The sequence below is a fragment of the Garra rufa genome, chromosome 17 (assembly GCF_049309525.1).
Source record: "Garra rufa chromosome 17, GarRuf1.0, whole genome shotgun sequence".
NCBI classification, from domain to species: Eukaryota; Metazoa; Chordata; class Actinopteri; order Cypriniformes; family Cyprinidae; genus Garra; species Garra rufa.
In genome coordinates, this window is record NC_133377.1 from 21,419,087 (window position 1) to 21,434,482 (window position 15,396).

The following is a 15,396-nucleotide window of genomic DNA, read 5'->3' on the forward strand; positions in this document are numbered from 1 at the left end:
TTAATTCTAGGCTGCAACAAAGTCAAATTGTGCAGAGGACTCATCCGGTTCCTGTGGTCTTGTCCCGATGACCATCTAGGTGACAAGGTCTTCAGAGGGGATCTGTCTCTGGGGCTCATCTAGTTGACATAGCTGGACATGAATAAGACTGGAAGCCAGACCCATAAAATGTACAAATGGGCACACATGCTCTTACGGAAAGAAAAAGTTGGATATAAATGTGAATGTGATTTGTTTGTCCAAACTTACAGTACTCATTAAATGACTAAATAGTTGACCACCCGCAGTCTGGGTGGTCTGTGACATGTTATTTACTATTATTATTTGTGACCCTGGACCACAAAACCAGTCATAAGTAGCACAGGTATATTTATAGCCAACAATGCATTGTATGGGTCAAAATAATCAATTATGCCAAAAAAATCATTAGGATATTAAGTAAAGATCAGATTCCATGAAGATAATTTGTCAATTTCCTACCGTAAATATATCAAAACTTTATTTTTGATTAGTAATATGCACTGCTAAAAACTTAATTTGGACAACATTAAAGGCGATTTTCTCAATATTTAGATTTTTTTTTCACCCTCAGATTCCAGATTTTCAAATAGTTGTATATCGGCCAAATATTGTCCCAAATAGCCGACTGGTTTTGTGGTCCAGGACTCCAGGGTCACATTTCTTTATAAGTTACATTTAAAGTTTCATATATGAATTGCAGCATCGTCGGCGTTATATTGTTCCGCGTTACTGTTTTAATTTTATTACAAATAATGAAATAAATAAATTAAAAATAGTTGTAAAATTACTTTTTATGACAAACTACGACACAGAGGCAATGGCAAAGTCTTCAAACTCTTTTCTCTGGCGTCGGTAATGTGACTCACACTGCTCGAACTGATGCCGCGGTTGCTATGGTTTCCAACTCCTACTTTGTGAGCTGAACGTCAGCACAATGTGTACACGTGACACACAAGATCGTAGACGTAGTACGCAGAACATGAGCTGAAGAGGCGTTCGTTGTACCTTTGTCCAAGCTATCCAAACGCGAAAAACCCATAAAGTGAGTAACCCTCGCAGTTATAATATACATTTTGAAAGAGAAAACATAGCACGACAGAATCACCATTCGAATTTGCAACATGCGGTGTGAAATGAGAGAAATAAGCGTTAATAGATAGCACAAGGCTACTGCTGCTTTAGCTCGCTGGCTAACTGATGTGAAGTTCCACTCTGCATCATTCAGCTTTATGAAAACATAATAGCACATATTTTAAAGAAATATGAGCAGTTGTACATATTTTCCACCTTATGTTAAATTATATAAATTATATGCGTTTCCGTATCTCCAGGAAAGCTTCTAGTATCTGCAGCCAGACTAATAACAAACAGACTCTGTTTCTCTGTGAGCTGCTTACCGTGACAGTTGGACATCAGAGAAATGTGCTGCATTTTTAGCCAACATAATGTGCGTAAATCAACTGAACTGCAGCTCAAGGGATTGGAAACATGGCTAACAGTTACAGTCTGTCGTTATTTGTTGTTCGTTTAAAATAATGCATTTACACGCTGAATACATTTACAGTTAGAGACCGCAAGTGTGAAGGTAATGTTTACATGGTAGGAAGGTATCATATCACATTTATTGTCTGTGTTACTTATGTAAGTTTCTGTTCCATGGCATATAAATAAGTACATACACTTTTGGTGCAAAATGTTTTTCAGTTTTAGTTTAATTTTACGTTAATTCAGCTTACTTAGTGGCCAAAGTGCATATATGTGACCCTGGACCACAAAACCAGTCATAAGGTTCAATTGTTTAAAACTTAGATTTATACATCATCCAAAAGCTGAATAAATAAGCTTTCCATTGATGTATGGGTTGTTAGGATCGGACAATATTTGGTCAAGATATAACTATCTTAAAATCTGGAATCTGAGGGTGCAAAAAAAACTCAAAATATTGAGAAAATCACCTTTAAAGTTGTCCATATTAAGTTCTTAGCAATGCATATTACTAACCAAAAATTAAGTTCTGATAATAGTTATGGTAGGAAATTTACAAAATATCTTTATGGAACATGATCTTTACTTAATATCCCAATGATTTTTGGCATAAAAGAAAAAATATACCTGTGCGACTTAAGACACATATACACACATGCTCTTATGTATTATTTTTTAAGTAATTATATCATATTAATTATATATAAGAAATGAAAACTTATTGAAAGTGTTTTTTCTTTATCCAGTGGATCGGGGGTCGAAGCGGCGGCAGGTGAAGCCTTTGGCTGACTCTTTGCTGGATGCTCTGGATTATGACAGCTCAGATGACAGTGATTTTGAAGTCGGAGATGCATCGGGTAAAATGAATCTCAAAACCCCTTCTTGTCACATTAATATAAAGGTTAAGTGAAAATGTCAAAAAATAGTATTGTGGATCAACAGGATGTGTAAAATAATGATACGTTGAAATCTTCAAAACATAACTGATGGTTACATTTATATTTAAACCACAGTTGGCCATTTTAGATTTGGCCCCTGCATGGGTTTTCTCACCTGTCATGAAAACAGCTGCTAAAGTCGAGATGAGACCTTCATCACCATGTGCGTCAGTGTTTTTTGCCCCTTGCCTGAATATTAGACCTCCTGCAATGCATTATTAACACTGGAGTCACACAGGCAATGGCTCCACATCACCATGACAGACTGGAGGTTAACGCAAAGCTATCCCATCAAGCTGCTGTCAACAAAAGTGCAGAAATATCTGCAACCTGATAATGAAATTCTAACACTTTGACCCCTTTGGGTCTTGAAGTTTTGCTGCATTTAAAAATTTCTGGTCTGGTTCTGTCAAATTATTCTGATCTGACAATATATCATTGTCATTATTAGATTAAATATGTATTAATTACCGACCACATATTCATAGTTCATGGTGGTGTTAAATACATGTTTAATGGATGGTGCTTCACATTTAATGAAGCCTTCTGTTGATGTTACATGTAAGGATGAGTTTTTGTGTTTTTAACTCAGATTAATTAAAAGATTAATTCAAATTAATATTCACTTACACTACTAATCAAAAGGTTTTGAACAGTAAGATTTTTTTAATGTTTTTAAAGAAGTCTCTTCTGCTCACCAAGTCTGCATTTATACTAAGTACAGCAAAAACAGTAACATTTAGGAATATTTGTATTATTTAAAATAACTGCTTTCTATTTTAACATATTTCAAAATGTAATTTATTAGTGTGATTTTTTTTTTTAAGATAAATTTTTAGCATCATTACTCCAGTCACCAGATCTTTCCGAAATATTGTAATGTTCTGATTTGCTGCTCTGTTATTATTATGTTGAAAACAGCTGAGTAGAATTTTTTCAAGTTTCTTTGATTAATAGAAAGTTCAGAAGAACAGCATTTATCTGAAAAATAAGCTTTTTATTTCAGATAAATGTTGATTTTTGAATCTTTATATTCATCAAAGAATCCTAAAACAAAATGTACTCAACAGTTTTAAATTGATAATAAATTGATGATGATAATAATAATAATAATAATAAAATGTTTCTTGAACAGCAAATCAGCATATTCAAATGATTTCTGAGGGATCATGTGACACTGTAGACTGGAGTAATGATGCCGAAAATGTAGCTTTGATCACAGGAATAAATTACATTTTTAAAATATATTCAAATAGAAAGCAGTTATTTTAAATAGTAAAAATATTTAAATTGTACTGTTATTGCTGTACTTTGGATCAAATAATTGCAGGCTTGATGAGCAGAAGAGTTTTCTTTAAAAACATAACTTTTAAGTGGTAGTGTATATTTTTAGAGATGCGTGTATTTAATAAATTACAAATGTTTAATAAAAATGTTTTTTTTTTTTTTTTTTTAAATATAACTAATAAAAATGTTTCCTTTTCAACAATTTACAAGAAGTAGTATCTCTTCTAGTTTCAATCTGTATCACCCAGCTAAAAAACACATTACCTGGCTTATGATGTTCTAAAATAATACAATTTATTTTAATGTAAAATACGTTAACTTTTGGGTTTAAAAAAAATAAATAAATATTACATTAATTTTAATCTATTTATTAATTGTTGATCTATTGTACATGCTACATTTAAAGTGAAGCTTGCTGTCAGAAGAGTCTTTTTTTTGCATTCTGCCAAAAAGGACACTGCTAAGGTAATCTTACATCCTTGTGTATCAGGTTCAGAGGGCACTGGCAACGGAAGTGATGAGGAGGGTTCAAAGGACAGCATTGCGGGCTCCGAGAGCGACTCTGATGCTGTTGGCTCAGCTGACGAAGAGGGCATAGATGACGAAGAGACCAAAGAATTGAATGAAGACACTGAAGAAGAGGAGAAAGCCAAGGAGCAGTCTTTTTCCGAGGAGACCAGTAGCAAGGAAGCAGGTGGAACCTCTAAGAATCGCAAAAAAGGAGAAAAATCCTCAGACACAGAACCAAACGGTACTGGCACTGCAGAAGAAAGCTCAGCAGAGCCGAAAAAATGGAACCTACGGCGGAACAGGCCAATGCTGGACTTCACTACTATGGAAGAACTAAACGAAATAGATGATTATGACAGCGAAGATGACAATGACTGGAGGCCCACACAAGGAAAAAAGAAAGGCAAGGCATCATCTGGGAAGGAGAAAGAAGGGAGTGAGGAAGAGGGGGATGGGGGTAGTGATGAAGAGGACAATGAGGATGATGATGATGATGATGATGATAATGAGACCAGTAGTAGTGATAGTGAGGAAGAAGAGAAGAAATCGAAGAGGAAAGCTGGCAAGAGCACAGGGGCGTTTGATGAGGAGGAGACCAATGACAGTCACAGCACATCCCATGGAAAGGGCAATGAGGTAAAATCTCCACTGAGGAATTAATACTTTTATTCAGCAACCGATTAAATGTGACAGTAAAGACGTTTATACTGTTACAAAATATTTCTATTTCAAATAAATAATAAATGCTGTTCTTTTGAACAAAGAATTCAGAAAAAGTACATCACTTTTAAGATATTAACTAAGATATTAAGCCACACAACTGTTTTTAACGTTGTTAATAATGAGAAATGTTTCTTGAGCAGCAAATCAGCATATTAGAATGATTTCTTAAGGATTATGTGACACTGAAGACTGGAGTAATGGCTTTGATAGCACAGGAATAAATTACATTTATATTCGCATTACATTTATTTATTTGGCAGACGCTTTTATCCAAAGTGAATTACAGTTGAGGAGTACAACAAGTGATTTATCACAAGATGGCAATAAACATGAGAAGTGGTTGTTATACAAAGTTTCAGGTATCGTTCAAAATAGTAAAAGCTGGGACAGGACATGGGATAATAAGAGAATAGAAAAGAAAAGTTTTTTTTTTAAATTGCATTTAGTTATTTGTTTTTTAGTTAATGCCTCCTTATAAAAAGAAAATTTCATTTAAAAAAAAATATAAAAATAGAAAACAGTTTTTCATAATGTTACTGTTTTTAATGTATTTTTGATCAAATTAATGAAGACTTTGTGAGCATAAGAGACTTCTTTTAAAATCTCTGAAGAATCTTACCAACCCTAAACTTTTGAGTGCTTGTGTGTGTAAAAACATTTTATTCTTTGCAATCAGAAACTTGTTAACATCTTATTAACCTCAAAACACATATTCCATATTCTGCAGATTGCTCAATTTAATTACTTTCTGCACACTTTATGGACTTTATTTTATGTATTTATTAAAGATATTTTGCCGCACAGGATTTTCCTATTCATGTTTGTTCAAATATATACTCATGCTGTAACTGTCATAACTCGTACTTCATGATTATTGTAAATATTTGAATGCAGTTGAAGTCAAAAGTTTACATACACCTTGCAGTATTTGCGAAATGTTAATTATTTTATGTATGGTACAATGATGTATTGTACACATCTTCATTCTGTTCAAAAGTTTTCACCCCTGGCTCTTTTTTCCTTCTGGAGCATCAGTGAGCATTTGAACCATCTGTAATAGTTGCATATGAGTCCCTCAGTTGTCCTCAGTGTGAAAAGATGGATCTCAAAATTGCAAAGTCATTGTTGAAAAGAGTTCAAATACACACGAAAGCTGAAAAACCAAAGAATTTGTGGGACCTGAAGAATTTTTCTAAAGAACAGCAGGCAGTTTAACTGTTCAGGACAAACAAGGGACTCATAAACAACTATCACAAAAAAAAAAAAAAAGAATAAACACAGCTGTGGATCATTCGGTAACAACACCGTATTAGAAACTTTTTAACGAGGCAATTTTTATAATTTCAATTATTTTTTCTTGTAAACATCTTTAATGTGAAATATCTTATTCAGGGCAGTACTAAATAAATAAAAAACTTTGCAGATTCTGCAAAGGTGTATGTAAATTTTTGATTTCATCTGTACATTCCACCTGTAATTAATGCAAACAACTTCACAAAGTACAATTCAAATTTGATTTATTAACAAACTAGCCATCAGTCTTCATCATTTACTGCAAACTGGTATGTCTGTGCCCTATTTTTTGCATTGAGTGCAGATAAAATCAAATAGCTGATCTATCCACTTTTTTGTCCAAAAGTTCAATTGTATGCAATCAGCTTGAGTTCTCAAATGCAAATGTATTATTGTGCATTTAGGAATACACCAGCAATCAGATAATGCAGTCATTGGCTCACATGCCATCAGATTGTTGATACAAAAGAGCAATCCTTGTGAATGGGCTTATCTGAGAACTTCAGTTTACAGGATTGGCTAATCTTCCAATCTCAGAGGTAGAATTAGAGCAGAAGCTTTTGAGTGGCTTTACTTTTTTTTCCCCCCACACTGGTCCGTTCCAGTTTCTCAGAGGATGATATTTGGACTATGGTAGAGGACACTAGTCCTATCAGTTGTAACATCCCTAACTGGAGTTGGATTGCTAACTTATCCATTGCTTCCTCAGGATTCTCTGTTGGAACGGGCCCAGACCTGGAGCTCCCAGCGGATGGAGCATATCCTTATCTGCTGCGTGTGTCTGGGAGACAACAGCGAAGATGCGGATGAGATCATCCAGTGTGACAACTGTGGCGTGACCGTGCATGAAGGTAAAATCCCAAAATCTGCAGCCTGCCGCCGAAAACTCAACTCAAATATTGATCTCAAATGTTTGCACAAAGTTTTGAAAAATGAGTTTTAGAATATATATTAATATTCAGTTCATCCTTTCCCATTGCAAATCTCTGACTTGGACAAAAAAAAACATAAAGGTGCACTCACATTTTACTAATTAAAGGTTTTACATATAGAAATGCCATGTCATTCAATTCAAACTAGTGATAAGGATGATAAGCACCTTTGTTTACATTAGAAAGTCCAAAACCACTGGTACTATTAAGGTTAATAAGAAAACTTACTTTTTAGATAGAGTTATTTTTCAGTCAGATAAGAATAAAAGCTCAAGGAATAATTCTGTTCCTCTCAAGTTTGTTGTGAAACTTGTTTCATTGTACGCCATATGCTTGCTGTGCGCCTGTACAATAGATTGCATTGTCAAGCAAGCGTGAGGAGAATAAACACAGAACGGAGAGTGATCTTCATCATCCCACATTATTAGCTCATTGTGACTCTGACTCGTTGGAAACAAAAATCAATTACGCTTTAAACCGTCTTTTAGCGGCGGCCGTCTCATTCAGACAGGCCCGCTTAACACCAGCCGGGCAGGCTGGATCAATGTGTCACCACTAATTTTCAATTACTCACTGATTTATTTCTTTAATTATTTATTTACTGCTTGTTTTTGTGCTGATGTTCTGTTGATTTGCAGAAGCCTCACAGGTAGTTCTACACCAGTGGTTCTCAACCTTTTTTGGGCCAGAGCCCCCCTACCCATTATTCAGGTCCCTCACCGCCCCCCATCAAATAAATCATAGTCTAATTGTCCTCACTAAATATTAAAGTTGATTATTATTAGTATTTTGTGTTTATAATAAGGACTGTTATTGTATTTATAGTAATTCAAATGTATGAGGTCATCACAATTTTTACTTAATTCAAGGATGCATTGAATTCAACAAAAAAAGACAGTGATGTACTTTTTTACAGTAAATTTTATATATATATATATATATATATATATATATATATAAAACAGTAATAACATTCATTTACAGAGTTTTTAAGCAAATTGTTGATTTCCATTGCTACAGCGTCAGTGTTGTTGTGATGCTGATATACTTTATTGCCCCAAATTTAAAAAGACTAAATAAAAATTCCTGTTTAGAACATCCAAAAGGACATTTTTACATAAGTGATTTTAGTTTGTTTGTCCATTTCTGGAACTCTTGAACTCCCTTTTTACTGTTGTGATATGTTAGGATATTTTCAATTAGCTTTCAGTAAAAAAAAAAAAAAAAATATCCCTTGGAAAATACCCTCCTTTTTGAGAATTTATTGAATTATTGAAATTAGATAGTAGATATGGTTAATTTTGTGGGTAATACCACATTTACAAATGCAATGGAAGAAATGTAAACTCTACTTTACTATATTTTCACAATTTTTAGAATATTTCAAAGTTTGCTTACAAATACCTTAAAGAAAACTAAGTACAACACTAAAAGTTGGGATGTTTTGTAAAATGATAAAATCTATGATTTGTTAATTCTATTTAACTTTTATTTAATTGACAACATTACAAAGAAAAGATTTCCAAAGTTTTCACTGTATTTTATTAAATATAAACTTTTTTTTAAGAAACAAAAGTGCAACACACTGCCAAACAATTGGGACAGAAGAAAAATAAAAGTGAAAAGGTTATAGAATAAGCTAAACTGTTTTGAAACAGTTGACAAGAGGCAGGTGAATTGGTAATAGGTGAGGGGATCATCTTTGGGTATAAAAGGAGCTTCTCAGTCTTTGCAAACAAAGCTAGATCGTGGCTCAAAATTTGTTTATATTAACAAAAATATGTTGGCCAGTGTAAACATTGGAATTTGTTTCTTTGTACTTCAGTCAATTAAATAAATGTTAAAGAGAACAAATTACCTATTCTTGATTTTATGGCATTCAGCATGATTTCTGAAAGATCATGTGACACTGAAAGCTAGAGTAATGAAGCTTAGCATAAGAGGAAAACACATTTTAAAATATATTCAATTAAAAAGCTTTTTTTAATGGTATTTTTTTTTAAACAAACAAATGCAACCTTTTTTATTTATCCATTAAAAATCGTATTTGCCTTTTTTAATAGTAATGTATATTTTATTTATAATACTTAGGTTACATGCTTTTAAAATAAGCCTATCTAAACCCATAACACAGCCCACATTAACCCATACATAATTTTATTTCAAATATGAGTCACACTGAGTCCGAATATTTCGTCCGAATTTTTCGCACGTTCAAAAATAAATACCTCATGTAATGTTAATCACACTTGCACACTGCCTCCTTAATTTTCGTCCATCATAAAAAAAAAAAAAAATTCGGATCGGGTTTGATTTTTTTTTTTTTTTTTTTCGCATCTGTAGCAAGCATTTTGAGAGGTGTTTTGACAGTTCAGAGCCACCGTACAACAAGAGAACGCCAAAATCCAGAATTGCGTCTGTTAAATTCATTCACCTTGTCCCGCAGCACAAAGCACTGTGGTCATTGTACGCTGAGTTCCCAAATAAATTAGTGGTCTTCTTTAATATGTGGCTACAGTAATGCTAGCAAAGCATTACAGATTACTGACATCCTGAAATAAACTTTGAATCACCCGGGATAATCCCGCAGTTTATTAATAAGGAGGTGCGCCTTAAAAGTATTCCCTCATTCCTCTGTATCTGTTTCTCTTTTTAAGAAGAGAGCGGACAACAACATCGTTCTATTTCGTGTTGTTTTGCGTTTTTTCACAACGGATGAATTAATAGCCATCGGACTTTCTGTGTGTGACGAATTTTTAGGATTAAGAATACGAAAAAACGCACAATTTTCAGACTCATGCCTTTAACACTGCTACACTGGCCGCGAATGGCGCAACAAATTGCGTTAAAGCACATAGATCCCGTTATAATCTGTCATTCAGTAACTCAGCTCGTGCGCTACAGTAAACGCATTCCGCGCGCTTATGCTGCAGACAAGTTGACAAATAGATATAGAAAGTGCGCTTTGATGCATCCAGTGTAGAAATGGCATTAGGATGTGGCAGACCGTTTTCTTCTGCAAGTTTCAGCTCAAACATATTCGGTTTAAACTCGTTTTAACCAAACGCCCCCCAAAACCACCTCAGCGCCCCCCTTTCAAAATTATTGCCTTCAGCGCCCCCCGATGCTCTCCCAACGCCCCCTGGGGGGCGGTACCGCCCCCGTTGAGAAACACTGTTCTACACAGTGTGAAAAAAAAAAAAAAAGAGTAGTAGCAGCCTGTTCTGTTTGAATACGTTGAGATTTTTGAGATTGGGTTTTGTGCACATATTTTAGGTGTAATTGGAATTGGAAATAACCTTGAATAAATCAGCTTTAAAGAACTAATTAAAAACATTTGGTTGGTTATATCATCTCAAGATGTACAAATTATGTAAAAAAGCTTTAATTAAAAGTTATCTCATGAGTGTACATTATTAAAGTCACAATGAAACAATCCTTCTATATTGTGACACAGCACAGGGTGTCAGATTGAGAAAAAATAAAGAGAGAAGTATGGTGGGAACTTGGTTCTTTCAGTCAGTTGTTGATTGGGTTAAGGATGTTTGGATGTAATTGGGATGTTGAATGAGGATTGTTCAGAGTAAATCAAAAGGTTGCATGTCCAAGCCCTCCTGAGAAACAATAGTCACTGTTGTGACCTTGAGCAACAAGCTTAATCTCCGAAGGGGTTGTCTTTGTAACAAGTAAGTCACTTTGGATTAAAGCATCTGTTAAATTACTACTTACTTACCTGCTTGCTTATCAGATTTCATCTGGTGAGGATGCATTAGTTAATTACATCTTCAGAGCATGTCCCTGTTCGTCTTTTCAGCTCGGCACATAGCAAAGAGTGGTTTAAGAGGTGGCAAACAAAGAATATATGCACTCAGTTTACTGAAACAATGCTATATGTATTGTACAGTATTTTATGCTACAGCATGTTTCACTAGTTGATTCTTGATGAATGTCTCAAGTACCGCAAAGGATTTCAAGAAATTGCTGTGGAAAATATCACCTTTAAATTCAAAGGAAAAATTAAGAAATTATATTTTGTACATACAGAATCGTTTTCAGGACCATTAAAAAATAATGAAAAAAAGTGTATCAGTGTAATGAAAATCATCCTGGTTTTATTCATTCAGTGCTTTTATATGGAAAATAAAAACTACAGTTTAAAGGTTTGGGGTTAGTATTTAAAAATACTGCAAAAAATATATATTATATTATATTATATTATATTATATTATATTATGCTATATTATATTATATTATGCTATATTATATTATATTATATTATATTATATTATATTATATATTATATTATATTATATTATATTATGCTCACCAGGCCTTTATTTGATTAAAAAAAAAAAAAAAAATGGAATAATGTATCATCCTAGTTTCATTTATTCAGTGCTTTTATATGCAAAATAAAAACTACGGTTTAAAGGTTTGGGGTTGGTATTTAAAAAAAAATCTTTTACAAAAAATATTATATTATATTTATTATATTATGCTCACCAGGCCTTTATTTGATCAAAAATAAATTAAAAATAATGTAAAAAAATAAAGTAGTATTGGTTCCAATTCTGTGTATCAGTGTAATGAAAATCATCCTGGTTTCATTCATTCAGTGCTTTTATATGCAAAATAAAAAGTAATGTTTAAAGGTTTGGGGTTGGTATTTAAAAAATTATTTATATTATATTATATTATATTATATTATATTATATTATATTTATTATATTATATTATGCTCACCAGGACTTCATTTGATCAAAAATAAATTAAAAATAATGTAATAATGTAAAAATAAAGGAATATTGGTTCCAATTCTACCTCCCGTGTATCAGTGTAATGAAAATTATCCTGGTTTCATTCATTCAGTGCTTTTATATGCAAAATAAAAACTACCGTTTGAAGGTTTGGTGTTGGTATTTTAAAAAATACTTATGTAACAAAAAATGATTATTATATTATATTATATTACATTATGCTCACCTCACAAAATAATGTAAAAATAAAGTAATAACGGTTCCAATTACACCCCCCTCTCTCTCTCACACTTTGCTTCTTGTCATTACTACTGTCGAGTTAGAATAATGGCAAAAATGGCAAAAAAAAAAAAAATCTTTGTCATTATTGACATTTGAAATTCTACTAATTTTAAGTTAAATGTTTTCTAATATGTGACCCTGGACCACAAAACCAGTCTTAAGTCGCTGGGGTATATTTGTACCAATAGCCAAAAATACATTGTATGGGTCAAAATTATAGATTTTTCTTTTATTCCAAAAATCATTAGGAAATTAAGGAAAGGTCATGTTCCATGAAGATTTTTTGTAAAATTCCTACTGTAAACATATCAAAATGGAATTTTTGATTAGCAATATGCATTGTTAAGAACTTAATTTGGACCACTTTAAAGGTGATTTTCTCAGTATTTTGATTTTTTGCATCCTCAGATTCCAGATTTTCAAATAGTTGTATCTCGGCCAAATATTGTCCTATCCTAACAAACCATATATCAATATAAAGCTTATTTGTTGAGCTTTCATATGATGTATACATCTCAGTTTTGTCAAATTTAACCTTATGACTGGTTTTGTGGTCCAGGGTCACATATATTTTTAACTGTAAATAATTCCTGTGATGGTAAAGCTGACTTTTCAGTAGCCATTACTTTAGTATTCAGTGTCACATGACCTTTCAGAAATCATCTAGTATGCTGATTTGTTCAAGAAACATTTCTTATCATTTTTAAATGTTGAATGCAGCGTCTAAAGATTTTTTTTGATAAATAGAAAGTTAAAACGAATAGCATTTATTTGAAAAACAACAACAACAACAAAAAAAACATTTTGAGATGTTATAAATGTAGAGGGGGAATGTAATTCACTTACAATTCATCCACAAAAGATAGAGAGCTTGAAAATGGCGTTTCTAAACAACTGTTTGTATCGAGTAATTTTCAACAAAAAAAAAAAGTTTGATTTTAGGAGCCATTGGGTTGGGTCGTTCTTAATCTGAAGCTGTCAGTGGTGTTATCTAAGTCAAATAAGCTGCACTCTCAAACCGATAGCATGTCTGAGTTAGAAAATAGTTAAATCAGTCACTGGCTCTGCCATCCTTGTTGGATGACACGTATACAACAGCAGTGAGCGATCCATTGTGGACTCACACTCTTTCTTGCTCACACACTCACTCCTCCCTTTTTAGTGTCAGCTCACTGAAACAAGCTACTTCATAACCTAGCGCCGCTGAATCAGAGGGCAACCTTGAAGCATCCAGGAGTCCTTTACCGTGCCAAGAGCAGTGTTGCAGTGTCAGCTCTCAGAGTCGCACACTTCTCAGATTCATAGACACACAAAGTCTCTCGCTCTCCTCTTCTGGATTGTTATAGAAAGTATAAAATGCAGTGAGGCCTATACAGTGCAGAATCTGTTCTTCAGTTCTGTTGTTTCATGTGGACTTTGAATCTTCCTCCTCTCACACTCTACTTCTCGCGTCCTCAGTTCTGCAGTGGGAATATTTGAGAACTTTTAAAAGTGGCATAATCAATACTTCATATTATGGCACCGGTAATTTAATAGTAATAACATTTATGGAATGCATTTGTGGAATACTCAGTTCTGATTGGCCAGTCACCACATTCCGAGGTATGTTATACCCATAAAACAAACGATAAAAACGAGTAACACCGGCTCATCCCGGGAACTGCAGTCGTCGCTATTCACTTGCTGGGAACATTGTTTCTTCGTGAAAGCTTTGCGTTTAGTTTGCTAATAAAATATTAAAACTTAAATCAATATTCTCTGTACAAATATTTAATTATGCCATCCTGCCTCTCTCTTGTTTCCTACAAACGCAGCTGCTGCCATTTTGCGATGATTGTTTGTAAATAGTAAGATAACCAGTGTTGGTCATCTTACTTTAAAAAAGTAATTAGTTACAGTTACAAATTACTTCTCCCAAAAAGTAATTGAGTTAGTAACTCAGTTACCACATTGTAAAAGTAATTAGTTACTCAGCAAAGTAACTGTGACGTTGTTTTTTATGTTCTATAACGCTATTACGTTCTATAACATCTTTAATATCAAAGATGTTTATATTAACTGATTGAAAAAAAAAAGTGTGGTGCTTCATAAGATTTGAGTTGCTTGAGGCAGACGTCGATAAAGTCTTTTTTCCTGGGCATAGCGTGCATGTAACATAAACATTCTTGCCTTTAATTTCAATTAACGAGAAGTAGTGCCGGTACTTCCAGTTCCAGTTTTTAATTTCCCCGGCTCGTCGCCATTGTCACTCACGCTGTCTTGTGTTGGTAGTCAGAGCGTGCAGTGACTGAGACAGCGTGAGCAGGGCACCGCCCACCCAGCCAATCATCATCGCATTTGCAACGGTGTCATCATCCCCACCCCTGCTCTCTCCAGGCAGCTGATGTGTAGCCAAAGCATGACACCTCGCGCTTTATTCAACCAAATTTTAGTAACGCGACACTTTACATTCTCAGTAAAGATAACGGCGTTGCAACGATGGGAAAAGTAATTAATTAGATTACTCCGTTACTGAAAAATGAACTCCGTTACTAACGCCGTTATACTTAAACGGCGTTACTGCCAACACTGAAGATAACCAACAAACTGCTAAGATTTTAAACCAGTTTCATCTTGAATCATCTTTTATCGTCGTAAATCATGTGTTGAAATGCCTTGTAATAAGTAGTATGACCATATTTGTTGATGTATGTTGAATTTGCCACTTCCTAGTGACTGCTTTTTTCACGGAAACTTTTGTTCAGATATTTCAACTCAAATCAATATTTCGCGTCCTTGCCATTTTCTAGGTACAGTCTTACATCCTGAATTTTCTAATATGCTGAGTGTTTGATTCAGTACTTAAAAAAAAAAAACATACCCCTTTAAGTTTTTTACACATTTGTTTTGTTGCTGCCTTATGTTAAACGGCTTTAAATTACTTTTTTCCACATCAATCTACATTCCATACACCATATTGACAAAGCAAAAACATAATGGTCACAACTTCACGAATGTATAAAAAAAAAATGAAATTAGTACATAAGTATTCACTTGGTTGAATCACCTTTTCAGCCTCTAGTCTTTTTGGGTATGATGCGACAAGCTTTGCACATTAACATTTGGCAATTATCTACCATTCTTCTCCTCACCTCTTCACCTCTCAAGCTCTGTCAGGTTGGATGGGGG

General features: G+C 33.8%; 1 protein-coding gene across 1 annotated transcript in view; it reads left to right on the forward strand.

The window, feature by feature from the left end:
• The first annotated feature begins 993 nt into the window (after positions 1–993).
• phf14 (PHD finger protein 14) overlaps positions 994–15,396 on the forward strand; it is a 60,397-nt gene continuing 45,994 nt past the window's right edge. The window contains exons 1-4 of the mRNA XM_073821439.1: positions 994–1,063; positions 2,253–2,363; positions 4,222–4,877; positions 6,967–7,108. Coding sequence (XP_073677540.1) covers position 1,063; positions 2,253–2,363; positions 4,222–4,877; positions 6,967–7,108 — 910 coding nt within the window. The 5' untranslated portion in view covers positions 994–1,062. The remainder of the gene's footprint in view (positions 1,064–2,252; positions 2,364–4,221; positions 4,878–6,966; positions 7,109–15,396) is intronic.